Source organism: Rhinolophus sinicus, chromosome 8 (assembly GCF_057876585.1).
Source record: "Rhinolophus sinicus isolate RSI-liver-muscle chromosome 8, RSI-T2T, whole genome shotgun sequence".
Classification (NCBI taxonomy): domain Eukaryota; kingdom Metazoa; phylum Chordata; class Mammalia; order Chiroptera; family Rhinolophidae; genus Rhinolophus; species Rhinolophus sinicus.
Genome location: NC_142508.1, coordinates 64,420,714 through 64,446,400, shown reverse-complemented (window position 1 = coordinate 64,446,400; position 25,687 = coordinate 64,420,714). Strand labels below are relative to the sequence as shown.

Here is a 25,687-nt window from a genome sequence, read left to right as displayed (position 1 = left end):
GAACAATAGAAATTAATGTGAAGAACAGAGAGAAAAAGTGGGTGATTTGGAGTGACCGGAGGCTCTCAGAAACCTAAACCCATCTTTCCCCGAGGAGCGATGGTTCAGTATCCACTAATTTAGTGTTCTTGGTGACTTTATAGAACATAGCTACTGTGCATAACGAATTGGCTGTATAGTAGTCCTTCCTTATCCTTGGGGGACACGCTCCAAGACCCCCAGTGGAGGCTGAAAGCGAGGATAGTACCGAACCCTATATGTACTATGTTTTTTCCTATATATACGTACCTGTGATAAAGTTTAATTTATAAATTCAGCACAGTGAGAGATTAACAACAATAACTAATAGTAAAATAGAACAATTATAGCAATATACTGTAATAAAAGTTTTGTAAATGTGGTCTCTCTCTCAATATAGTTCATTGCACTATACTCACCTTTTCACTTATAGGAATCACTTTACAGCTTCTTTTTGGCACATCTGAATTGCCAGCACCACTACTCTTGTGCTATGGGACCATTATTAAGTAAAATAAGGTTTATCTGAACACAAGCACTGTGAAAACAGGACGGTCTATCTGATAACCAAGATGGCTACTAAGTGCGCGGGTAGCATCTAATCATGGACACGCTGGACAAAGGGATGATTCACGTCCAGGAAGGGATGGAGTGGGATGGCAGGAGATTTCATCATGCTACTCAGAACGGTGCACAATTTAAAACTTATGAATTATTTATTTCTGGAATTTTCCATTTAATATTTTCAGGCCATGGGTGATTGCGGGTAAATGAAACCACAGAAAGCGAAACTCCTGATAATGGGGGACTACGGTATATATAATAGGAAATAAAAATTGATGATCTTTAAAAAAAGAATGAGTGATTTGGGATTAACTGTAGTTCTGTTAGGTTGGTGCAAAAGTAATTGTGGTTTTTGCAATTTTCAACCATTTAAACCTCAGTTACTTTTGCAAGAACCTAAAAGATATATCCAGATGACTACTACTGCAGTCCTCTACGTAGTTTACAGACAGTTGACTTCTCAGAACTGTGAAGTACTGGAGAGCTTTACACATGGGCTTATCGTGACTACCTATGGCAGCATTTTATATTGAAACTTTTCCCCTTGCTTTTTAATATCAGAAGGTAATTCCCAGAGCTTAGTTTTTCTTCCTTCTAATACTTAATTTTAGATGACAAAAGAATAATCTGTTCTCTACTGTGTCTAGTGGGAGATAAGTTGTAGGCTTTAGAATTGATTCTTCCAAGATGATAAACAAGTCTTGACACCAGGTCGTATCTTCAAAAACAAGCAAAACCTGAAAGCATCCTCAGTGGGAAGAGTTTGGCATTCATTATTATAACTGATGGCTGAGTCAGGTTCTGAGCCAAACCAAGCCCTCCCCCCCAGGAGTGATTTTTTAGCCCCTTCTTTTGAGTCCAGTGTTGGACTTTGATGACAGAAGACTCTTCCTAATGACATTTTGAATAATGGTTTCACTAACATTTGTGCAGTTGGAGGTTACTCTCCTACTGCTTTGTGAGAGAAAAGGCAAACTCTGGCTTAAAAAAATGAAATGGTTTGCTACGACGTTATGCTTTTTTAATTATAGCAGTTACACATGGTCCATCCAGACGATGCAGTGCGTGTGTCCTAGGTTCACCTTGGGCCTGTCTGTCCAGACTGGGAACTAGGACCTGAGGGGGGTATGATACTTAATCTCCAACACAGCACCCAGGGCAACTTGTAAGTAAATGGACAGACTGAATGGAAACTTCCTTTTATTGGTTTTGTCTTATCCTGAAAGTTATTTTGACAACATTTGATGAGTTTTTTTGTGCCATGGGTACAGTAAACAGGCCCAGTTTCCTTCCCAGAGCTAGTTTCACAGACACTGCTCCTTTTTAACAGATCGAAGTCTCCATGTGAGAAGCAAGTGAAAAGAACATTTATATAAAAATGAAAGGGCTCCAGGTAGTAATTATTCCTCTGTAAACTTTGAAAAAACTGCTTGAGGGGGTGGCCAGTTAGCTCAGTTGGTTAGAGCGTGGTGCTGATAACACCAAGGTTGCTGGTTCTATCCCTGCATAGGCCACCGTGAGCAGCACCCTCCTTAAAAAAAAAAAAAAAAAAAAAAAAGGTGCTTGGGACAGCCCTTCCAGGACTGAAATAAAAGAGCATTTTCCCTTCCTGGGAGTGTACGGCCAGTTGACCAAGGCAACTTGTTGATTGATCCTTTTCTTCTTTTTTTTTTATTTAAGATTTTATTGGGGAAGGGGAACATGATTTTATTGGGGAACAGTGTGTACTTCCAGGTCTTTTTCCAAGTCAAGTTGTTGTCCTTTCAATCTTAGTTGTGGAGGGCGCAGCTCAGCTCCAGGTCCAGTTGCCGTTGTTAGTTGCACGGGGCACAGCCCACCATCCCTTGCGGGAGTCAAACCGGCAACCTTGTGGTTGAGAGGACACGCTCCAACCAACAGCCATCCGGGAGCTCAGCGGCAGCTCAGCTCAAGGTGCCGTGTTCAATGTTAGTTGCAGGGGGCGGAGCCCACCATCCCCTGCAGGAGTCGAGGAGCCGAACTGGCAACCTTGTGATTGAGAGCCCACTGGCCCATGTGGGAATCAAATTGGCAGCCTTCGGAGTTAGGAACATGGAGCTCCAACCACCTGAGCCACCGGGCCGGCCCAAACGATCCTCTTCTGCTACTGGCCAGGGTTTGGGTGCTTACAGTTTTGCTATTCTTCATAGAAGGCATTTAATAAAAATTCAGCATTTGTTGGACATTGTTTACAGTGTCAGCGGCACACAGAGACTTTAAAATATATTGTGAGTTTATAAATTGTCTCTGCCCCCCAAACACTTCCCTCTTTACTTTTAGATATCCTAGTTGCTGTTGCTTCATTTCCATCTTAGAAGGAAAAAAAATCCTCTTAGGTACTGTATCAGTTTCCAAGGGCTGACATAACAAAGTGTTACAAACTGTGTGGCTCAAAACAACAAAAATGTACAGTCTCGTAGTTCTAGAGGCTAGAAGTCCAAAATCAGGGTGTTGACAGAACCATGTTCCTCTGAAACCTGTAGGGAAATTCTTCCCATAGTAAAAGCTCCAGTGGTTTGCCGGCGATCTTTGGCGTTTACTGGCTTGTAGCTGCATAACACCAGTCTCTGCCTTTGTCAAGACATGCATTCTCCTTGTGTTTCAATGTCTTTATGGGGCTTTCTTCTTATAAGGACACCAGTCATGTTGGATAGGGGCCCACCCTACTCCAGTATGACCTTATCTTAACTAGTTATATCACAACAATCCTGTTCCCCAATAAGGTAACATTTTGAGGTACTGGGGGTTAGAACCTGAACATATTTTTTTGGGGGGAGCAGGGGACACAACTGAACCCATAACAGGCCCCTAAGATTCCATAAGGCCTCTCTCCTTTGTGCTTATGCTTCTCCATCTGTTCATTATTGCTGCATCTTGAGAAGAGCCTATTTTGTGTGGCGCGTCTCTGTCTCTTTCTCTTTTTTTTAAAGCATCTGTACCACATCCCATAGCCTCGGGAAGGCAACAGAAGCAGTGTTTCTGACATGCTTACCTTGAAAGAACTGGATTCTGACACTTGAAAGTAATGAGGGAGCTTAGAATAATTTTTGGGATTGTTGGACTTGGTGCAAGTTCTGGTCTTGGTCCAAGTCTCTTCACCCCTCTGAACCTTGTTTTCTTATCATTCCTACCTGCCTGACAGAGATGTGGCAAGAATGAGATGGGATAACACATAAAACTGCGAACTGTAAAGGGTTGTAAATATAGAAGACAGCAATGATGATAACTACTAGTCATTATTGTTCCTATTATTACTACGACCACCACCACTGTCTGATCCATGGATTTGCTGGGGATTCTTTAATGGTTTTTTTTAAACCCACCGAAGATAATTTTATGTTCACCCTAAATGAATAGGCAATTTATTTCATGGCTGGAACTTTGAGAGCCTGACGCTTTATCATGCCAGGCTCATCAGTTATGCTCAGCTTTTGGAAGACAGACTTCCGACTCTGTACAAGGATCATGTTGCATATGCCACCTCATTCTTCCTCATGATAGATGCCAGCTCAACTGGGAAAACATATAAGAACCTATATACTTTGTAGTTATCAAACCAAAAGGACTTAACATATGTTTGAACTTGATTTGACTTTCAATACTATTTTCTCCCTTTCTTAGCTACCACTAGGAAGCCGTGGAGATAGTACAGCGCTCTGAGCTTTCATAAAGCAGGCACTGAGCTAGGTGCCTTATTGTATTATGTCAGTGGATTCCCTCGGGAACCTGGAGGGGTAGGTGTCGTTATCCCCATTTTTCGCATGACTAAAGGAAGCCCCTTGAGGTTAAGTAAACAGCTCAAAATCATACTGCTGGCAAGTGGCAGAGCTGACTTACACCCAGGCTTTGTATCTCTAAAGCCTGTGCTCTACCTGGCTCAACTGTCCTCTAACCTTATTAGACTACGTATTTTTTAAAGAAAGAGCAAATCAAGATTATTCTTAAGGCAAAAAATTACACCAATAATGTGTGAAAATATACAATAAACTGTCACCAATTTAATTACCCTGCTGAGAAGATTTAAAGGACATTCTAGTTAACTGAGTAGGGACTTGTACCAAGTTCCAGCCAGTTCCTTTTTAGCCATATACTTTTCTGTAAATAACAAAGTTCTCATCACTTCTTTGTGTCAAGGTGTTAAAATTGTGATGAGTTTTACACCTGTTATGTATATTTAGAAGCTTGTCTTATTCTGTTTTGTCTCAAGCCCAACATAATTTGCTATATTTTACTTCTTAAGACCCAGTCAGACCAGAAGTACAACTTTTCAGATGTTCATTCCCACACATTAAAAACCGAATGTTTAGTCATTAATGAATGCCTGTTTTTCCGAGGATCTCCACCACCTGTCAAATATAAGATTTGTATATGGGATAGCAACTCAGAAGTCATGCTCTTAAATCCCTGAATTTAAGAGGATTTATAGCTAGATTACCCTGGCAATAATCAGGGACCTTTTTCAGGGGCACGTTTGTCCCAAGATCTGAGCCAGAGTCTGAGAGAACATGGCTGGAAGGGTGTCAGGAGAGGAATGCGGTGCCAGGCTGGAGACAGACCCAACCTGAGGGAAGTTGTTGAATAGAGAAAAAACGCAAGGCCAGGTCCAGGAAGATGAAGGCCACTGCTGCCGACCCAAAGGGAAGTGAAATGAGTGCCCTCTGTTCATCAATAGTACAATAGCATCCACTCCCCCTACCTTGTATATTTTTCTCACATAGTTTCTTAAATTGAGATATAATTCTTGTTCATAAAATTCACCCTTTTAAAGTGTGCAATATAGGGTTTTTATGATGTATGACAATTGTTAATAGTTCCCCAACTTGCCACCGTGCGCTTACATTGGCACCACGGTACAAATAGCTCGGTAAGGTTTCATAACCTTGGTATATCAGTGTCTCACAGCTGTGTTCGTGTTGACGTGTAGCGGTGTCTTGCTGAGTGGCGTTCATTATTGTTGTTGTATGTTTTTGTGTGCTGTCAAGAGAATGCCTGAGCTTGAACCAGAGCAACGAACAAACATTAAATTTCTTGTTAAACTTGGCAAGAGTGGATGTGAAATCAGGGACGTGTTAGTCCACGTTTATGGGGATAATGCCATGAAGAAAATGGCAGTTTATTAATTGATTAAACGTTTTTCTGAGTGGAGAGAATGTGTTACTTTTGAAGAGAGGTCAGGATGGCCAGTAGCAAGCAGAACTGATGAAAAAATTGCAAAAATTCGTTGAATTGTGCGTCAAAATCGTTGGCTGACTGTGAGAAGCATAGCAGACCAAGTAAACATCAATAGAGAAACAGGAAAATCCTAACTGAAAATCTTGGCATGAGAAAGGTGTGTGCATAAAGGGTCTCAAAGGAGCTCACTGATGAACAAAAGCAAAGGAGAGACGAAGTTTGCCAAGACTTTTTGGAGATGCAAGATGATGTTTTGGGCTGTGTTATCACTGGTGATGAAACATAGGTGTACCAATATGACCCTGAAACAAAGCATCAAAGCGCACAATGGAAGTCAGCCATTCTCCACGACCAAAAATGTTCCGTCAGTCCAAATGAAGAGTCAAAACGATGTTGCTAACCTTTTTTGATATCAGAGGGATTATTCATTATGAATTTGTACCAATTGGACAAGCAGTTAACCAAGTTTACTATTTGGAAGTGCTGAAAAGGCTATGTGGAAAAGAAAAAAACTACCTGAACTTTTCGCCAATAATTCATGGCTCATGCATCATGACAATGCATCAGTTCACAGGACACTGTCTGTGAGGGAGTTTTTAGCCACTAAACAAATAACTGTATTGTAACACCCTCCCTACTCACCTGATCTGACCCCAATTATTTCTTTTTTTACCTGAAGATAAAGGAAATACTGCAAGGAAAACATTTTGATGACATTCAGGACATCAAGGTTAATACAACGATAGCTCTGATGGCCATTCCAGAAAAAAGAGTTCCAAAATTGCTTTGAAGGGTGGACTAGGTGCTGGCATTAGTGCATAGCTTCCCAAAGGGAGTACTTTGAAGGTGACCGTAATGATATTCAGCAATGAGGGATGTAGCACTTCTTCTAGGATGAGTTCACGAACTTAATTGTCAGAATGTCTAGGATTGAATCCCAGCTTGTAATTTATTGGCAGTACGACTCTGCACAAGTCTAGTTGACCTCTCTGTGCCTCAATTTCTTCATCTGTAAAATGGGGATAATATAGGGTTGTTGTAAGAATTAAATGAGCTTATTTATGTAAAGGTTCTAAAAGCTCCTCAGTGTTTATATTATCATGACTGTAAGTATATCCATAGCTGAGCCCTATAATATACTATGATTACATAGCTTGTCTTGTATTGATTTTGGCTTTCTGTGAAGTTAATAAATGTCTCATTTATTACATTTGTTACTTTTCTATGAGCCAGTTACCAATTCATCTTCAATCTCTGCTAAAAGTTTATAAATCTCTTAAAAGTTTCAAACACATCAAGCACTACCCTAATAGCTTCATCTCTGAGATACATGTCTCCTACAACCCATCATCCACTCGCTCTTATCTGGACTGCTTACTTTCTAAGCCTACTACAAGATGTAAGAACAAAGCGCTATTTATAGATAATGTGTTATGTGCATGGGCTGGTGGACCTTATAGGACGGTGATGATCTGGCCAGGTCATTTCATCGGGAAACTCGAAGACTTGTTCTGAAGTCTTTTTTTGGGGGGTGGGGCAGGTCAGAGAAGAATCGTCTAGTCTCCTACCTAGACTGGCTAGCCAGAGTTCTAGAAGATGAGTGGAAGGAGGTATATGGTGGTCTCACTATTCAGTAGGTAGATTTTCGCCTAATCCTTCTGTTTTTGACATGGCAGCCTTATCCTATCTGTACCTGATGTCCACATATCCAGAGTCCCTCTGCTGGACTCTCCAGAGGGTAACACTAGGCTTCTGCTATGTTGAGGAAGGGCAGTCACCTGGATACACAGAGTTGAAGGCGTCAAGGGACATAATTACTCCTCAGACATACTTCCAACCAGGGTTTCTGTTCACCTCCATTTTAAGAGGTATGGTTCATCAACTCCTGGACTCTTTTTGAGTTTCTGTGGTGCATTCGGCTTGCTTCTGGGCTTCTTGGGTTTAATGAGTCAATTTATCTTCCAAACCAGGACACTTGAGAGAGTGAAAGAGGACACTATTAATAATTACACCAGTGCAGCAGATGTAAAACATACTAATCTGGGCAAATCAGGATTCATCCACCTGCTTCTAGCATCCAAACTTTTGTTGCCGTTGCCTTGTTTGTTCTTTTTGTTCTGATAACTTAATGCCATTTTTTAAAAATCCCTTTACTGTCATTTTAGTGGGATTTTGGGAGAGAGCAGTAGTGTGTACGTTTTCAATCCACCAGCTTTCAGGAAACAGCCTCCATTCTTCCTTCTTTATTGATGGAGAAAGTAGGTGTGGTGGACATGTGTGGCTATAGTCAGAGCTCTTTTGGTTTTAAGCAACAGAAACCTAGTCTGAACTAGCTTAAGTAAAGAGAAAGTTTTTTTAGCCTCCTGAATCTAAGGAAGAGTGAACAACCCTCATGGGAAAAGCTGGGATGGAGCTGGTCATCAGTGACTCTTAGATTCAGGAACTGAAATGCTCCATCTCTTGTCTCTGCTTCTCCTGCATTTGCCTTCATTCTCTTGCACTGGTGTCCAGCTTTCTTCCTGTAACAGCAACATGACCACTGCCGGTGGCCCAGTGTTGTATGTAGCGTCCAGTACTCAGAGATTCCCCCTCTGGCCTCAATTGCAAAACCATGAGGGAAGAAACTTAATGTTCCAGCTAAGATCAGGTGCCCTTCCCATATCAGCCGACTTGTCTGGGCCAGGTAGGGTATATGGGGTTTCTGGTTTGTGTAAAACCATGTTCAGCCTCCATCAGAGCCATTTGTGAGAGGAGAGACTGGGGGTCAGTGCTTAGGAGTAGAAGACAATCCCGTAGCTTTCCTGAACAGTAACTTGGCCAAATCCTTATGGCATTAGTGATGAATTTGAGAAGGTAAGCTGAAAAGATTAGGGACTCAGTACCTTACTGTGACTCCTAAAACATAAAATGTTCAACCTTTTCTAATAGTAACATAAGTGACAGTTTGGAAGCCCTGACACTGAAAACTGCTCCCTTTCTGCCTCTTTTGCATATCATTTACATAGATCTACGTATGTTAGAACTTGGTTTGTCTTTCTCTCTTCTTCATCAGACTTACTGTTTTATTTTCTGTAGGGTAACTTTCTCTTTACCCTTATTCTGATCTAAAATGGCCAAGAAGAAGGTAATCTCATTGTTTTAATGATGTTATCAATGTTTCAAGATTTCAGGATTTTGGAATCTTAGAGGTGGAAGAAGGCTTAGAGACTATTTAATTTGTATTTCACAAAAATTTTCATTGGCTTACTAACCTCATGAGTTGTTCCTTTGATATACGGTCTCCATGGTCAAATAAGCTTGGGAGATGCTACATACTATTATGTAGTCCCCTCTTGGAGATTCTATGCATGTTAGCCTATTAAGGAGTCTGAGAAGTTCTGCAGCAAAGAAAACACAATTTCCTCAACTCATTTACCAAGGAACCCTTTTTTTTATTATAAGCATGCCAAATAATGTTCCATGGAACGTACTTTGGGAAATATTCCAATCATCTTATTTTATGAATGAGGAAATAAAGTTCATAAAGAGACTGTGGTTATAATTTTCCAGAACTAATGCCAGGAAGAATTAGCATTCATTTCCAGTTGTTCCTGGTAGCTTATATTAGCCCAGTGCTAACGGAAGTATAGTATCTCCCTTCTCTTACCTAATTCATGTATTCACCTGGCACAAGAGTCACCTTTTTATCCCACGTATCTTAGGTAACATCACAAAGGTGAGTTGGAGCACGAGTTAAGCACCAGGTTTGGGAATGGCTGCTGTCAGCTTCCTTTCTCGAGTAAGAACCCTAGATCCATATATCTTGTACTGGCAACTCAGAAGTACATGGGGTAGCCTTATTTTCCAAGATGGTAAACTATTCTTTGTAAAATTCCAACAAATCAAAATATTATCTTCTCTGAATTTATACAGTAGTTGCATTCCTGAAAAAATTCAAGACTAAAACCCCACAAAAATACTTTCACTGAGCATTTACTATACGATAGCACTTATATCTAAGTGCTTTACGTTAATTAATTCATTTAGTCTTCATGGTAATCCCATTTAGGTATGATTAATACCCACATTTTACATGAGGGAACTGAGACCGAGAAGATAAGTAACTTGTCCAACAACTCAGGAGTGGCAGAGCAGATGAACCCGGGCAGCACAACTCCAGAACTTGCACTCACATGTTCTGTGACTGTCAGCTCAAGGACCCAGAAACTGAGTCACTTGGGCATCTTCTGGACGGAGAGATCATGGCTAACAGAAGGCTGCTTCAGGCCCTAGGAACCTGACACCCAAAGGAAAACAGGCCAGACTACCTCCTTACAGCGTATTTACTCTCTGCTCTGGAGGATGAGGGAACAGTCAGAGAAGTGTTTGCGGCCAGCCTTGGACCCTGACCTCCCAGGACCTGCCAGTGTGAACTCTTCAGAAAGCAGAGACAGGAAACCACCCTGGCTTCCTTTTTACCTTTCCTCATGTTCCACTATCTCTTGCCAATAGCATGGTCCAACTGTGGACTACACCATCCAGCACCTTCCCATAATACAAACAACTGAAAAAAGCAGGGAGCAGAGAAAAACCAATGGAGTCCAAACACCTTTGGGACTGCCAGGCTAGGGAATGAGAGTCTTGGGACTTTCCTCCTACCCTACAGCCTGATCGGGAATAATTTCTTCCTCTGAGAGTGATTCTGTTGATAATCAGATGGGCCTCTGAGATACAAAACGTACTTTTCTTTGCTCTATTCCCTAAAAGGGAGTTCTAAGTGTCCCCGCCCTGGGGTGACTTGAAATGACAGTGAAGATTGATGCTTTGGGGTCTGTTCCAGCTCATTGCTCATTGCCCCATTATTTATTTGTTCTTAGCAAACCTGCTCCAAATAAATGCCATGTCCTCTGAGATTTGCTATAATAATATAAGTAACATTTATTAAGGGCTTTTTGTATACCAGGCAAAGCGCTAAGTTCTTTACTTTCATTATCTCATTGATAACAACTTTCTGAGATAAATACACTTATTAACTCTATTTACAGATAAGAAATTCAGGTCCAGAAGTTTACATTTCGATGGCCAGGTCAAATAGCCAGTAAAAGGTAGAACTGAGTGCAAACCCAGAACTGAGTGCCTTATTGCCAGCTTGACTGTTCTGAAGGAACTAATTAAAACTGGCCTGAGATTATACTTGAGGAAGAGGTGAGCTATTACAGGTATACTGGGATAAAGTTGGGTTCCTAGGACTTCTGTTTCCTTAACCACTGGACTTTCTTCTGCTCTTTAATTCTCCGGTGGTCGATAGTTATTCAGTTACTCAGCATAGTAAGGGAGCAGCCAGAGAGATCTTTCTGAAATGCAAATCTGCTGAGGTCCAGACTCCAGCTAAAATTTTTCCAGTGGTTCCCTGTGGTCCATAAGCTAAAGACCAGACTCCTTAACATAACATACAAGGCCGTGTGTAATCTGGGCCCCATGAGACTTCTATGACTGTCTCTCCCGTACTTTTCCTCATATACCCTGAGAACCTCATGTCAGCGCCGATAACCTGTGTACTGGATCTTGCCTCCACATCTGGGTCCATTACTGTTTCTTGTGCCCCAAATGTTTTCCTTCCCCCCTTCCTGCCCATCTGCTAAGCTTTTATTCATCCTTTTGGATTCTATGTAAGTGTCACACTTTTTGTGAAAAGACTTTCCTGATTTCTCAAGTAAAATGAATCCTCACTTCTCAAGTCACTGCAGGACTAGAGTAGGTTTTGTAGTGCTTTGTTCACCTCTGGTGTCAATAGACTGTGAGCCCCTGAACACACCGTCACTTTTTTTTTAAGTTGTGATGAACTTTCCCATCTTAACCATTTTTAAGTGTATGTTCAGTTGTATACGTGTAAGTACCTCCACATTGCTGTGCAGCCATCACCACCATCCCTCCACAGAACTCCTTTCACCCTGCAAAACTGACACTGTGCCCATTAAACACTAACTCTCCATTCCCCCTCCCCACAGCCCCTAGCAATCACCATTCTGTCTCTATGAATATGGCTCCTCTAGGTACCTGTTCCATTCACTTTCATATTCCCCAAATCTAGCACGTTGCCTTGCACAGAGTGCTTAATAAATGTTTATTGAGAGAGTACGTGAAATCCTTTCTCTAAGAGGCATGAACACATCTCTTGAATTTCTTTGTACCTGCCTTAGCAATAAATAGACTCCTTAGATGTTAAACTGGAAATCCTGAGACTTCCAAACTCTTCCAGAGTTCAGGTTCCCCAAGAGTAGAAGTTGTCTGAGCAAGTTCTCTCAAGGGGAGGAATTTTGCCTCCCTTACTGGGAAATGCCTAAAGTTTTTGTTACAGTTGGGTTGTAGATATGCTGTCCCCACATCACTTAGGAGAGGTCCTGAGGCAGAGTGACAGTGAATATTGATGTCTAGCCAGAACCATCTGTATTTCAAAACTTGGCTTCTCCCACACATACACAGGTATTTCCCTTAACTTCCCCCATCTGGGCAGAGGTTCTGCCATGATTCCAGCTAACCTAGCACCAGAGGCAGCTGCATTTTCTTACAGAACGCACATTGGTAGCTGGTAACTTTCATTTTCTTGTAGAACACACATTGGTAGCTGGTAACTTTCTGTCTTCAGAATCATACTTCACATACATGTTTGAGAATACATTTTTAGAAATATTTTGGGAAATGATACAATCTTAATTTGTGGATCAAAAATGATTTTGACCCTGTCACCTTTCAGGAAAATGAAAATCTGGTTGTTGATAGTTGCAAATTCCAAGAATGTAATAGGTTATGTCCAAATCACGTCACTCACTGTTGGCATTGAGATTTTTCATAGGCAGAGTCGTAACAGTGATCTCTACTTTTGAAACCATGGCATATCTCTTACCAAATCTCCTATCCAGTGTTTTTTCCTAACATCCTCAACTATTTGTATCCTGGCTGCTTATTAGAGTCACCTGGAGAGTATAAAAAGAAATTAAGGGCCAGCCCAGTGGCTCAGGTGGTTGGGGCACTGTGCTCCTAACGCCGAGGTCTCTGGTTTGATTCCCACATGGGCCAGTGAGCTGCGCCCTCTACAGCTAAGAGTGTGAACAATAGCTCTCCCTGAACTGGGCTGCCATGAGCAGCCGGAGGTTGGCGGGAGCTGCTGTGGGTTGCTGAGTGCTGCTGTGTGCAGCCATGGGCTACCGTGTGCTGCCATGAGCAGTGAGTGGCCAGCAGGCAGCCAGTGTGAGTGGCCCGCAGCCGATGAGAGCTGCTGTGAGCCACTGACCACCGACCGCCGCAGCCAGGGCGAGCGCAAGGCTCATAATACCAGCATGGGCCAGGGAACTGTGTCCCATACAACCAGACTGAGAAACAACGGCTTGAAAGGGAGTGGTGTCCTGTGTGGGGGAGAGGGAAACAGAAGAAAGGGGGGAAGAATTTTTTTTTAACCCTGAGTTCCAACCCCTAAGATTCTGATTCTGATTCCTGAAGTGGGAGCCCAGGCAATTTAAAAGTTTTCCAGGGGATTATAATGTGCAGCAAGGGTGGAAAATCACCACAGCAGAAGGGTGGTGTTGCTCAAAGGCGAAGTCTGGGCTGTGTAGACATACATGTGGGTGGGTGAGTTGCTTCTTCCAGTTAAGTCCACACCAGCTATGTATTAGCACATAATAGAAAGCCTACTGGGCCTCTCCCCTGTGTCAGTGACAATGGTTGTCTCCAGCCTTTGGTCTAATTCCATAACCTTTTGTTCCTGCGGCATCTTACAGAGAGCGTTGAATTCCACTGAGTAAATGCCCAAAGGAGAGTGGCCTGCACTTCCCCTTTAGCCAACTCCAGGTAGACCTGAGGCTGTGTGACCCTGGTGAGCCTGGGGGGATGTGAGATGCTCACGAACTAGTGCCCCAAAGGGAAACCAAGGCTTGTAGTCAGCCAGTAGCCCGGCAGCTGATCCCCCTCCTCCCTAACCAGGCCTAGCTTAATAAACAGTTTTGGTGGTGTAGGAAAAAGGTTCGATTCTCTCCATAGCTGTCTTTTGCATATTGGATTTCCTAGTAACCGCCACATTTAAAAGCAAGATTTACAGTTAGACCTGACAGACACAGATTTGAAATCTAGCTGTGTCCTTGATTATCACTAAACCTCTCTAAATCCCTTTTCCCTAATTTGTAAACTGGGCCTAATAGCACCTACCTCAGAGGATTAAATGAGATAGTGTGTGTGAAGGGCTAGCACCACGACTGAAATGTAGTAATCACCCACTCAATAAATGGCAGTGAGCCTTTTTGCTGGTGCCATCCAATCCCACGTGGGAGACTTTAGGAGCAGAAAGGGGGTAGGACTGTGCTCCCTCAGCAGGGTGTCTGCATGGAGAGCTTCAGGGCCAGGGATAGGAAGCCCTTTGCCCCAGACGTGGTCATGGAACACAATTTGAAAGCTGGGATTGTAATCACCTTCTAAGGACAAAGCTCCCGATTTCTCCCACAAGCTACAGCTTGCTGCTGCCTTTGCACATACTCCGGCCATTTTTCCTGCCTTCTTTGTTCTATTTCCGTGCCTGTGGGAGTGTAGGAAAGCTGCTGCCTTCCTCAGGTTGCTATTTAAAGACATTCTGAAAGATGCTGCCACCACTGCTCCTAGCGCCAGAGCAGCTGCTGTTTCTGTCCCTGAAGCAACGAGGTGGATGCAGCCCCTGTCAGTTTGTCTGTGACCCCTCAAAGCCTTGGGTAGCATGCCTCAGCATAAGCTAGCCTAGGGGCACACACAATTAGGTGTCAGTAAGTCCATTCACCGACTTTTTGTTGTAGGATCCTTGAGCTGTCACCCCTACCAGGTGTAACCTTAGTGGCAGTGTTGGTCTTTGTCCCCAACCTGCTCATCCTGTTCATCCCTGTAGCATTTTTGGCACTCGACTGGTTAATTTTTTTCTCCCTTATTCTTCCATGAAAATCACACATGATACCCTCCTCATCCCCTCCTCACCCATCTCCAGTTTTCACTTGTGATACTCTCCCCATTTAACAGCCAGACACAATCCAGAAGGGGTAAAAATGCCATTTTTCGCTGGGTCTAGCAGAGAAAAATACTTTGGAAATAAAAGGTTTTTGAAATGCTCAGTAACCTCCGGCTAATAATGCTACCCTGAACTTCATTCAGCATGTTTGAGATTCTCTGTCGGGTGTGGATAGAAATCTCTTAGACATTAGTAATCCTGTCTTTCTTTGCTGACCCTCCCAACGCTTTCAATGAAGTGTCTCAAAAGCCTGGTCTTTCTGTCTGAATCGGCCCTCATTTCTTTTTAATAGACACATCAAAGTGAAGGTTTAGGTTTTATCGGGGAAAGCATTTATTCTTCTTTAGGCCAGAGCTCCCTGAATGAGGTCCAGATTGGCCACCTCCATCTGCTTCCCCAATTTGTTTCCTGCCCATTATCTCAGAGAGGCTGCTTGCCTGCAAGACCCCAGCGCCTGGCTCCACGCTCCGCAGAATCCCTCCCTGCTCTCAGCTCTGGACTCGCATGGTCTGTGTCCTCGATTATCAGGTGCCCACTCTGGCCCTGATACTGTGCTCAGACGACAGACAGTACATCTGTTTCTCCTCTTTTAAACCTGTTTCGTTTCTTCTAACTCCCCTCCGTTTATTCATCTTCCTGATGACTCTTTTTTTGGCCTCTGCTCTCTATTTTTCATTTTGAGAGCTGTGCCTTTCCCCACATTTTTTTTAGCTACTTGGTATTAAACTCAATGAGCTCAATGTCAGAGTAATAATAGCAACAGTACTTTGAATCATATATCACTTTTCTTGTGATAGCAAAGTCTTCTCACATGCATTGTCTCTTTTGATCCCATATACACTTGTAAGGTAGGCAGTATATGTGCTTTATGCTCCCCGCTTTGTAGTAGTGAAAATAATAACCACTTTGAGAGGCAGAATGTATAGGAGTTAATAAAGAACATCAGCTCTAAGTCAGGCTGCCAGGGTTTGAATCCTGGCTCTACCTGGTACGAGCTGTGCGGCCCCAGGCAAATTGGAGATAATAATAGTACTTCTCTCCTTGTGTTGTTGTGAGGATTAAGTGAATTACTATAGAGAAAATGCCTAGAACCATACCTGGCACATAACAGGTAATGTATAAGGGTTAGCTGTTGTTATCATTCATTCATTCATCAAAAATTTACTACATGCCACAGCGGCTACATGCCAGGCTCTGTTTTGGCCTCAGTGACAAGATGGACACAGTTCTGGGCCTCAGAGAGTTCACAGTGTTAGTGCAGGAGGCTGACAAACTGTCTCTTATTTAGCACCCACCATACACAACTTCTTGTGTTTGCATCTTCAGAGACATTAACTCTAATTCTTACAACAACCTTAAAAGGAGACAGAATTACCCCCATTTTACAGATGAGATCACTGGGTTCCAAGAGCTGAAGTAGTTTGCTCCTAGCTAGTAATTAGGAATGCCAGGATTCACTTCGCCCGATTCGCCTGCCTCTAGACCATTCGATTCAACTCTGCGTGTCTCTCTGCCCCACAGGGTGGGGAGCTCCTGACAGGTAGGCACGAGCCCTCGTTGCCCAAAATAGGTTGCATCGTCTACTGCACACGGGTTGTGAAATGTTGGCTGAGTTGTGCTCTGTGGATGATCCTTGACTCTCTGCCCCATTTCTGGTCTCATCTTTTCACTCTCACTTCCTTCAGCCACCAAATCATACATTAGTTTTAACATGGAGGTGCAGTGGTCAAAATGAGGGTTCTTAGGAGTTGGCCTATAATTTTCTGACATACTCATACTGCACCTATTGCTTATTCCAAGGTGTTTTTAAACAGAACTACTCAGATTCTGGGGTTTCCTCCTCTTCTGGCCCCTAATCTAGAGAATCTTTTTTTCTGCCAGGCCAGTCTCCAGCCACTAACTCCAGTCAGTGTCTTGCCTTTTATTTCAATGTCTGATTTCCCGGTCAGTCCTGTTTCTGTCTTTGTTTCCAATACTTATTTATTTCTTAGCCACAATTGGTGGTTGATAGGATTGCATGGAATTTCATTTTCTTTCTTTCTGACCTTTTTCTGCCTCATCTGTTGGTTCTATAGAAGATTGAACTTCTAAGTATAGTTAGTATATGCTAGCATTAATTTTTTTTATCCTTTTATGTTTAGTAACCCACTTTCCCCTTAAATATTAAGAAATTATAGATGGGGGCGGTCGGTTAGCTCAGCTGGTTAGAGCGCGGTGCTCTTAACAACAAGGTTGCCGGTGCCATCCCCACATGGGTCACTGTGAGCTGCACCCTCCACAACTAGATTGAAACAACTACTTGACTTGGAGCTGATGGGACTTGGAAAAACATACTTAAAATAAATAAAACTTAAAAAAAAAGAAAAGAAAGTATAGATGGAAAGTCCTCTGCTAGATCACGTCTTTCCGAGTTCTTACTTCTGTAAATGTCTGGTTTGTGACCGTTTGTGTTGTGTCTTGTTGATCTCACATAATAATAACAGAAGAATAATAACTTCCATTTGTAAAATCACCCTGAAGTATAAAGGACTTTTAAAATATTAAAATAATTTTTTAGTGTAACTGAATCTACTAATTACTAAATGTCTTTACTAATGGAGCTTGTGTTAGAGAGGTAGTTTGACTAGAGACTTGTTTCTTCTTCTGTTTTCCAGATATTTGGGTTGTGGTTCTATTGTTTTTATAATGAAATAAATAAGTAAATAAGTGTAGGAACTAAATAGAAGAAAGGTATTTGCTATTTATTGCTTCTTTTGATCTTAACGCAGATACAATAACCACTTCAGTGATGTTCCAGGTCAAGCTCAATGAAAGAGTCAAACACTGTTTTCCTGCTTTTCCATTGAAAGTGCACCTGTGTGCCCAAGGCAGTCTTTTGCGCACACATTCCCTTTTCAGTATGCCCTGCCTCATCGGGTCTTTTCTAAGCCACGTCTAACCCGAAAGACTTACCCTTGGCCCTGAAGCAGCAGCATTGTGTGCTTCTGGGAACGGACCTGGCACCTGGAGGGGAGGGGAAGAGAGGAAGTGTGTCTTGGGGTGGGGGGGACTCACACTCTAAATTCTTTTAATAAAGCACCCGAACCCCACCTCTTTCCAAAAAGTTTCAGACTGAGAATCTTGGTAGTTCTTTACGGTATCCTTGGCCCACCTCCACTCACACCTGTACCCCCCTCCACCTTTCCCTGGAGTCCTTGGGCCTTGATGTGTGGGGGTCTGAAGAGCAGGTGTGTTGAACTCTTAATGAGAGGTTTCCTCCGTGGGATTGCCTATATCCTGCCCACCACAGAGGCTCCTGTGAGTAACTTTACCTTTGAACTCTCCTTGTATTCAGCCTCTGATCCTTGGGATTTGGTGACAATCCCTGGCTGGCAGGAAGCTTTGATCCCTGGGGAGTCCAGAGGAAGTCCTGTGATGTGTGGGATTCCCAGGGTTACAGGGATTGGGTAGAAGCCATACCAGGATGGGTTGCTAAGGTAGACCCATTAATTAAGAAGGAGCCTTTGCCTAACACTCAGTCGCCTAAAAAAGGAGATCCGGTAACTGATAACAAGGAGCTCAGCGCCCCTCAGGTGTGAAGTGGTGTTTACACTAGCATTGTTGTTATTTTAAGGACACAGCAGTGCTGAGGGGAAAAGTCCTCCCCAAGTCAGGAAAGAACTGAGTGCCTTAGAACTTCCCTTTGTAACAAGTAAAAGCCAACCTTACTGTGAATGTTAGGAGGCTCTAGCAAAAAATCTCTCAGAGACTTCTGAGTAGGTAAAAGATTCCTCTGGAAGAAGTGGGGAAAAAGATTATCTTATAATAAACAGTGGAAACACTAGAATTCCTCTACAAGAGGCACTCTGGGCTATAATCCATTGGCGAGAGTGGTGGGAGACTTGTCTTTAAGCTGTATTCGCATAGCAAGCACACCTGGTTTGCTTAGAATCTGCATTTATTAGAGGTGGCTGTGGGTTGAGGGGACTCTGAAGCTTCCCCAAGCCACTCCTTGGTGCCTCCCCTTGGCTACAGATAAAAGAGTAAAGGCCCTTTCGCATGTTCTGCCCCCACCCACCTCCACAGGTAGAAATCACCTTTGCTACCACAGAACCACCTACAGCAGTCTCTTGGGGTGGGGACTACATTGTCTGGGATGTGTATCTACCTCCCCATGAGGCTCTAGCTGCCAGAGGGTAGGGTTTGTACATTATTCATCCTTTTATCACCAGCACACTGCCTGGGCACGAAATAGGGGCCTTAATAATGATTATTGAATGAATGAGTCATCATGAGGCGGTAGTTCTGGGGAAATCATCCTTTTCCTAGAATCATCTCTTTTTCACACTGCCAGCTGTAAGGACAGAAAGAGCAGTCAGGATAGCGCCAGAGCCCTGTGCCTGCGCCAGGAGACCTGAATCCTATCGTGTCTCGGCAGCTTTTTGAGAAAACCCGAGAGACCAGTACACAGCAGAGATGGGACAGCATCTTTGTGAGGTCTGCCCACCACTCAATGTGGGGAAACTGGGCAAGGAGCACTGACAGTTGTCTGCAAGGCTGACTGCATAGTATATGGGACCCAGTGCAAAGTGAAAATGCAGAGTCCCTTGTTCCAAAAAAATTAAAAAAAGGTGCTGCTAATGGTTGTTGGTGAAAGAATGTCTAGCCTAAGAAAAAGTCTTGTAAGAGTTCATTTAAACCAAACTGACCACAGTTGCCGAGAAGCAAAATCTCAACAGATTGAGACAGTGCTCTGTAGAAGGCAATTTTGCAGCTGATTTTGTACATTAGAATCAAAAGAGGACATGTATAGGGGTTACATGAAATCCATTGGTGGTAGATTAGGGAGGCTGGAGAAAGCAAAGGAGAAATCTGTGGGATTGGATTAAAAAAAGCAAAACGGAGAGAAATACCCCTCTTACAATGGTGGGTACAAGATTAGTTAACATTTACAGCACATAGAGTATGTGGGCAACAAGATAACAAAGTGGTCTGGTGCTCTGGTGCCCGCGGTTGTGCCTTTGAAGGGTCTGGAAAAGAAGATTACTCTGACATTTTAAAGGTATGTTATCTTATATGCACAAAGACAGTAGACAATTTCAAAGTTAAAGACTGACCTTTGTCAAGGAAGCTGCAGGCCTAGGACATGACTACCACCATGACCCGATTTTAGTTAGGAATCTTTACATCAGACCACCCTGTGTGGTTACTTTGGCTTCTGGGTTTGTAAGGCCCGCCACACAAGTCTCCTCTGAGCGGGTCACGTTTAGTATGTGGCCCCTTTTTCATCCACATGGTTTTAAAATATAAAGTTTTTTCCTTCCTTCCACAATCTCTCTCTCTCAACGTGTCATGGTGTTTATTATTTGCTACCGTGTTTCACCGAAAATAAGACCTAGCAGGATGATCAGCTTAAATGCGTCTTTTGGAGCAAAAATTAATATAAGACTCGGTCTTATTTTACTATAATATAAGACTGGGTATAATATAATATAATATAATATAATATAATATAATATAATATAATATCTGATCTTTTATTAATTTTTGCTCCAAAAGACACATTAGAGCTGATTGTCTGCCTAGGTTTTATTTTCGGGGAAACGGTATTAATGTTCTAAGTAAAGAAATGTTTAAATGTTAAATTATTAGCATGAATTTTACTGTTTATCTTTATATTGTGCAATGCCACTTTTAAATGTAAATATAAGAGCATTTAACTCATACTTTGAATCACCAAAATTACACAATTTGTATTCCGTAGCTTGTACATGCATATGTATTTCCTTCTTAGCAGAACAGTGGAAACTCCGCAGAAAACTAACTCAACTGTTTTATTTCACTTCTTGATACATGCATATTCTGCCAGAACTCTTTACCTTCTGTTTATTGATGAGTCAGAATGGACTGAAAGGAACAAGAACTGTAGGTTGTCCTGTTTCCTTGTGTGTCATCATTTTCAGTGTAAATGGTTGGCTAAAACAGGGAAGCAACATGAAAGATATATGATAAGAGTTCCTTACTCATCTATGTTTCTTTGAAAGCCATTGCCATCTTTCTGTGTTTGAAGCAAGTTCTGGTTTGAATGGAAAGTGTGGTCTTTTGGGGCTATCAGTGCCTCCGTTTGCTCAGTTGTAAACGTAACAAACACGCTCCCTTCTATGGCTTCCGGTGTTGCTGAACTCCCACACATTGTGGATCCATCCGAAGCCTGTGCTCATGGGGCATGGCGAGTGCTGTATTTGAACTCACTGGCAAGGAATGGCAGACATGCATATTGGGCATATCGCCTCTGCTCACACACATGTTCCTTTGTCTCATTGGACTTCATGTACTAAACACAAGTTCAAAGATAAAATTATTAAGAATTTTAAGATGGCAGCAGCAGATCATTAAATCAATTGTACGGCCCTCTTGATCATGGGGGCCTGTGTGACTGTACAGATCACACACCCATGAAGCCAACCCAGGTTTTCTCATTGTTTCAATAGATGTCCTTAAATTTTTTAGTTTTTACCAAGTGAGAGACTAACCAGGAGTAGCGTGCATGCCTTCTTTTATTCATAACTATTTTTCAGGTATGTGCCATATGCCAGTTACTATATGAGGCACTGGGACTACACCAGAGTGAACAAGGCAAGACATGGCCTCAGTGTCACTAGTACATGTGACCTTTTAAAATTACACAGTAAATACTTAAATTACAATTGGGATAAGGGCTACAATCAGAGCTATAGGCAGGATAGGAAAGCTTATGGTGGGTGTTAAAGTAAGGCACCTCTGAGGAAGTGGCGTTTTAGGCTAAGAGTAAGCAGGATTTGTAGGGTGAAAGGAAGTGAAATAGTCTTCCAAGCTGAGGGAACGGCGTGTGCAAAGTCCTTGAGCTGGGAAGGAACTTTGTTCAGACAAGGAAAGAAAGAAGGGCTGCACAACTGGAGCACCGGAGACAAGTGGGAGACCAGCAAGTGGCCTGGGGGGCTTGATTTGTGTACCCCGTTTCCCTGCCTTCTTCCACTCCCCAGTACCCATGCTGATCATGAATATAAAAGCTGGAAGGGGACCTTTCTCTGTTCTTTAGCAAGCCTAAGGTACGTAGTGCTGCATGCTTAGTTTACTTGTGTGGAATGCTCTGGGCATCTTGGGCCCAGACCATGTACTTGTTACCCAGCGAATTAACCATTTCCCATCATTTCTGTTCATCATCTCCGGTTCACTTCCTGTTCCTAAAATGTGACCTCTCTTTCCTCTGATCTCTCATCACTCTCCCTGCTCTTTTAGGACACTTACCATGTTCTGTTCTGTATGTCTTTATTTACATGCATGTCTTATCTGCAAGCCTTTTAAGGGTAGGTTCTATATCTGTTTTACCTGTTAAATGGCCTTAGGAAAATCCTTCTCTAGTAGTTGATTCAGTTCAATAAAAAGCTTATTTATTTTTTAAATAAGTAAAATATTCATAAAATACAATATTGAAAAGGTACAAAAAAGAGGATATAATTCCCCCTATCCCTCCCCAGTTTCCCTCCCTGAAGGCCAATTGTTTTTTAATGTATTTTTGCAAAAACAGTCCATGTTTATATTATATAGGCTATTATACATATTTATTACTTGGTTTTTATGAAAAGCCATAAGTATGAAACAATGGATAAATAATCTACATTCTCCTATTGTTTACTGATCTTCCTCCTTTTTAGAAATTATTCATTGGCACAGCCTTCAATATACAGTCAACTCTTGAAGTTCCAGTCGTGAGGGAGAAAATTTTAAAGTCCATCTGAACCAATTATTGTCATAGATGCTCCCATATATCGAAATGAACCCAACTTGATGCACCAGGTGACATTACTGATAAACAGAAAGAATACAGTGTAGTGTAGTGGCTGAGATTGTAGGTCCTATTTCTTCTAAGCAAAATACAAACCACAGAAACCATAAAGGAAAAAATTTGATCAATTTAGCTACATGAAAAATGTACATTTCTTCACTAGAAAAAAGTTTTCACAAAAATTACCAACTGGGAAAAAAATTTGCAACTCATATGTAATGGACCTTTTTTCATATACAAAGAGCTCTTACAAATCAATAAAGAAATGACTAATTATTCATACCAGAAAAAATATATATAGTTATGTAGTTATTAGAAAGATGCAAATTTAAAACAGAAAGATGCTATTTTTCACTTACTGGATTAGTAAAGATAAGGAGTTTAGAATACATAGTACTGTAAATTACATAGTACAGGAGTTTTCATACTATTAGGTAAAACTAAATTCTTGCAACCTCTCTGGCCTTATCTATCAAAATCTTAAGTGTGCATTACCCTTTGACATAGAAATTCCATTTCTAGATGTTTGTCCTACAGGTACATTTGTATGTGCCTGTAAAGACTTATGTAACAGAATATTTATTGCAGCAATATTTGCAATAGCAAAATATTAAAAACATGACTTAAATGACTCCTTGGGAGAGTGGCTAAATAAATTCATCCTATGCAGTCATTTAAAAAAAAGAGTAATTTCCATATATGCCAATTAGACAAAAGACCTTCAAAACATGTTAAGTGGGGGTGGAGATCATGGTACATAGCAGTGTAGCATATAATTCTGTGCTTTAAAAAATACGGGGAAAAGGCATATACATATATATGCTTGTAAACACCTAGAATATTTCTCACAATTAAGAATGATATCCTCTGAGAAGGGAAACTAGGAGTCTGGAGTAGAAGAGAGACTTATTTTTTAATATGTATTTTTTGGTACTATAGTTCCATTTCAATATAAATAAATAAGAACACAGACTCCACCATTCTTTTTTTTTTTAAGCTAAGTAACCTTGGGAGGTTACTTAACCTTCTAATCCTCTGTTTCCACATCTGTAAAATGGGACTAATAACTTTCCTTTATATGACTGGCATAAAAATTAGATAACATATGGAAAATACCTAGTATAGTACCTGACCCAAAAATAACTTTTGAGAAAGAATCAGCCCAGAAGTAACTTCGGAAGTAGCCACAGACAAATTATGTGACCCTCCGTGACCAGGTTGTCTTCATTCCCTAGTTTGACCAGATGATCCCTAAGGCCCCTTACTCTGAGTTTCTCCATTCTTTTGAAACCTGTTTCTTGCTAGATGTTCTAGCTCCCAAGCAGGAGGATTTCGAAGGAAATTAGGAGTTTATGGGAGTAGGTGCTTTGGCATCCTCCCAATTCCTTATCAGACGGTAAGATCAGAGCCTTGGGTGTGAAAAATGGGTGCGGCTGTGTCTATGGAGTCCTTTCCTGTTTCCTATCACTGAGTTGCAATTGAACAAAAAATTGGGCTGGCCCGGTGGCTCAGGCCGTTGGAGCTCCGTGCTCCTAACACCGAAGGCTGCCGGTTCGATTCTTACATGGGCCAGTGGGCTCTCAATCACAAGGTTGCCGTCGACTCCCGCAAGGGATGGTGGGCTGTGCCCCCTGCAACTGACAACGGCAACTGGACCTGGAGCTGAGCTGCGCCCTCCACAACTAAGATTGAAAGAACAACAGCTTGACTTGGAAAAAGTCCTGGAAGTACACACTGTTCCCCAATAAAGTCCTGTTCCCCTTCCCCAATAAAATCTTAAAAAATAATAATAATGGAAGGAGAACTGACTCTGGGTGGTGAACACACAATGGGATTTATAGATGATGTAATACAGAATTGTACACCTGAAATCTATGTAATTTTACTAACAATTGTCACCCCAATAAATTAAAAAAATATTATAGTGACTGGGGGAAGGGCATAGAAATAGAACTGTGGAGGAAATTTTTTAAAGTAATGGTAAGGAAAAGCATGATTGTTGAAGAAATAGCCTCCTGGGTTTCATAAGATAGACGCCTTCTTCTGTGGATCTCAGCAGAGGGCTTTGTGGGAGCCAGACAAAAATGCTGGTAATTGTATGCTAGGAGCAACCATATCTGGGCAGTATTGCCTGTCTATGGTCCTGAGGTCTGTGCTATGCTTTGGGATTCAAGGAAGGGGTCTGGAATCTATACTTCGGCCTGGGGCTAAAGGGAAGCAGCAGCCCCAAAGGGCAAAGGCCAGTGTAGTGGCCTGTAGTGGCAGGGGGGCATGAGAAACCCACAGGGAAGCCTAGCTCAGTACAGCTGCCCCTCCGTCTGTCTCCAACCTGAGAGGGTTGTGCTTTTTCCTTTTAAGGGAGCACGAGTTTCCTCACAGAAGTCCTCAGACAGAAGGCAGTTTGGTTGTTCTTGGAAATGTTGACACAGTAGACACATGGTCATGACGCTGTCTCTCTTATACAGGTGCTAAAGGACGTCCTGAAGGATCTCTACCACCTGCTGAAGCACGTAGTACATTTGGAACCTGACGATGTGGCCAAGCTCCATGCCCAGCTGGCCTTGGAAGAGCTAGATGAAATAATGAGAAACTTCCTGTTCCCACCACAGAAGCTGGAGAAAAAAATCATGGTCCTGCCATAGACCTGGCTGGCTCAAAGGACATTGAGCAGGCAGAGGGACCAAGCAGCCAGAGCAGTACCCATGCCTTCCAGCAGGTGGCCCCACGGTCTCTTTGATGCTGGCAATATGGCTGACTGGAGGTGGCTTTATGTCTCTGGTCAGTTGTCTTCAGGCTGACCTTCCTAAAGCATCTATTTAGTCAGCCCGTATCCAGCCTGAAGTGTGTGCCATTAAAAGAAAAAAGATTACAAATCCCATTAATTTGCTTATTTCACTGTCCTATAACATTTAGAAAAGGATATCTATCTGTTGGAAGTCTATTTTTAACATGAATGATGGAATTTGATTACTTGGCCATTTTCTTCTTGCGACGTGAGTAGAAGAGGTTGACCACCCATATGTCACATGTATTGATATTCTTTCATGGTGAGATTGTTCTTCCTTGCGATAGTGGGGAGCAGCAGAGCTAGTCATCCTTGGCTGCTCAGGAGG

At 42.2% G+C, this 25,687-nt stretch overlaps 1 protein-coding gene across 2 annotated transcripts in view; it reads left to right on the top strand.

Moving 5' to 3' along the window:
• The window catches only part of TANGO6 (transport and golgi organization 6 homolog), a 141,415-nt gene extending 115,871 nt beyond the window's left edge, over positions 1-25,544 (top strand). The window contains exon 18 of one of the 2 annotated variants that reach the window (XM_019756706.3): positions 25,040-25,544. In XM_019756706.3, the coding sequence (XP_019612265.3) occupies positions 25,040-25,216 (177 nt within the window). In that variant the 3' untranslated portion in view covers positions 25,217-25,544. The remainder of the gene's footprint in view (positions 1-25,039) is intronic. The other variant, XM_088800275.1, reaches the window with a different exon arrangement.
• The last annotated feature ends 143 nt before the right edge of the window (positions 25,545-25,687 follow it).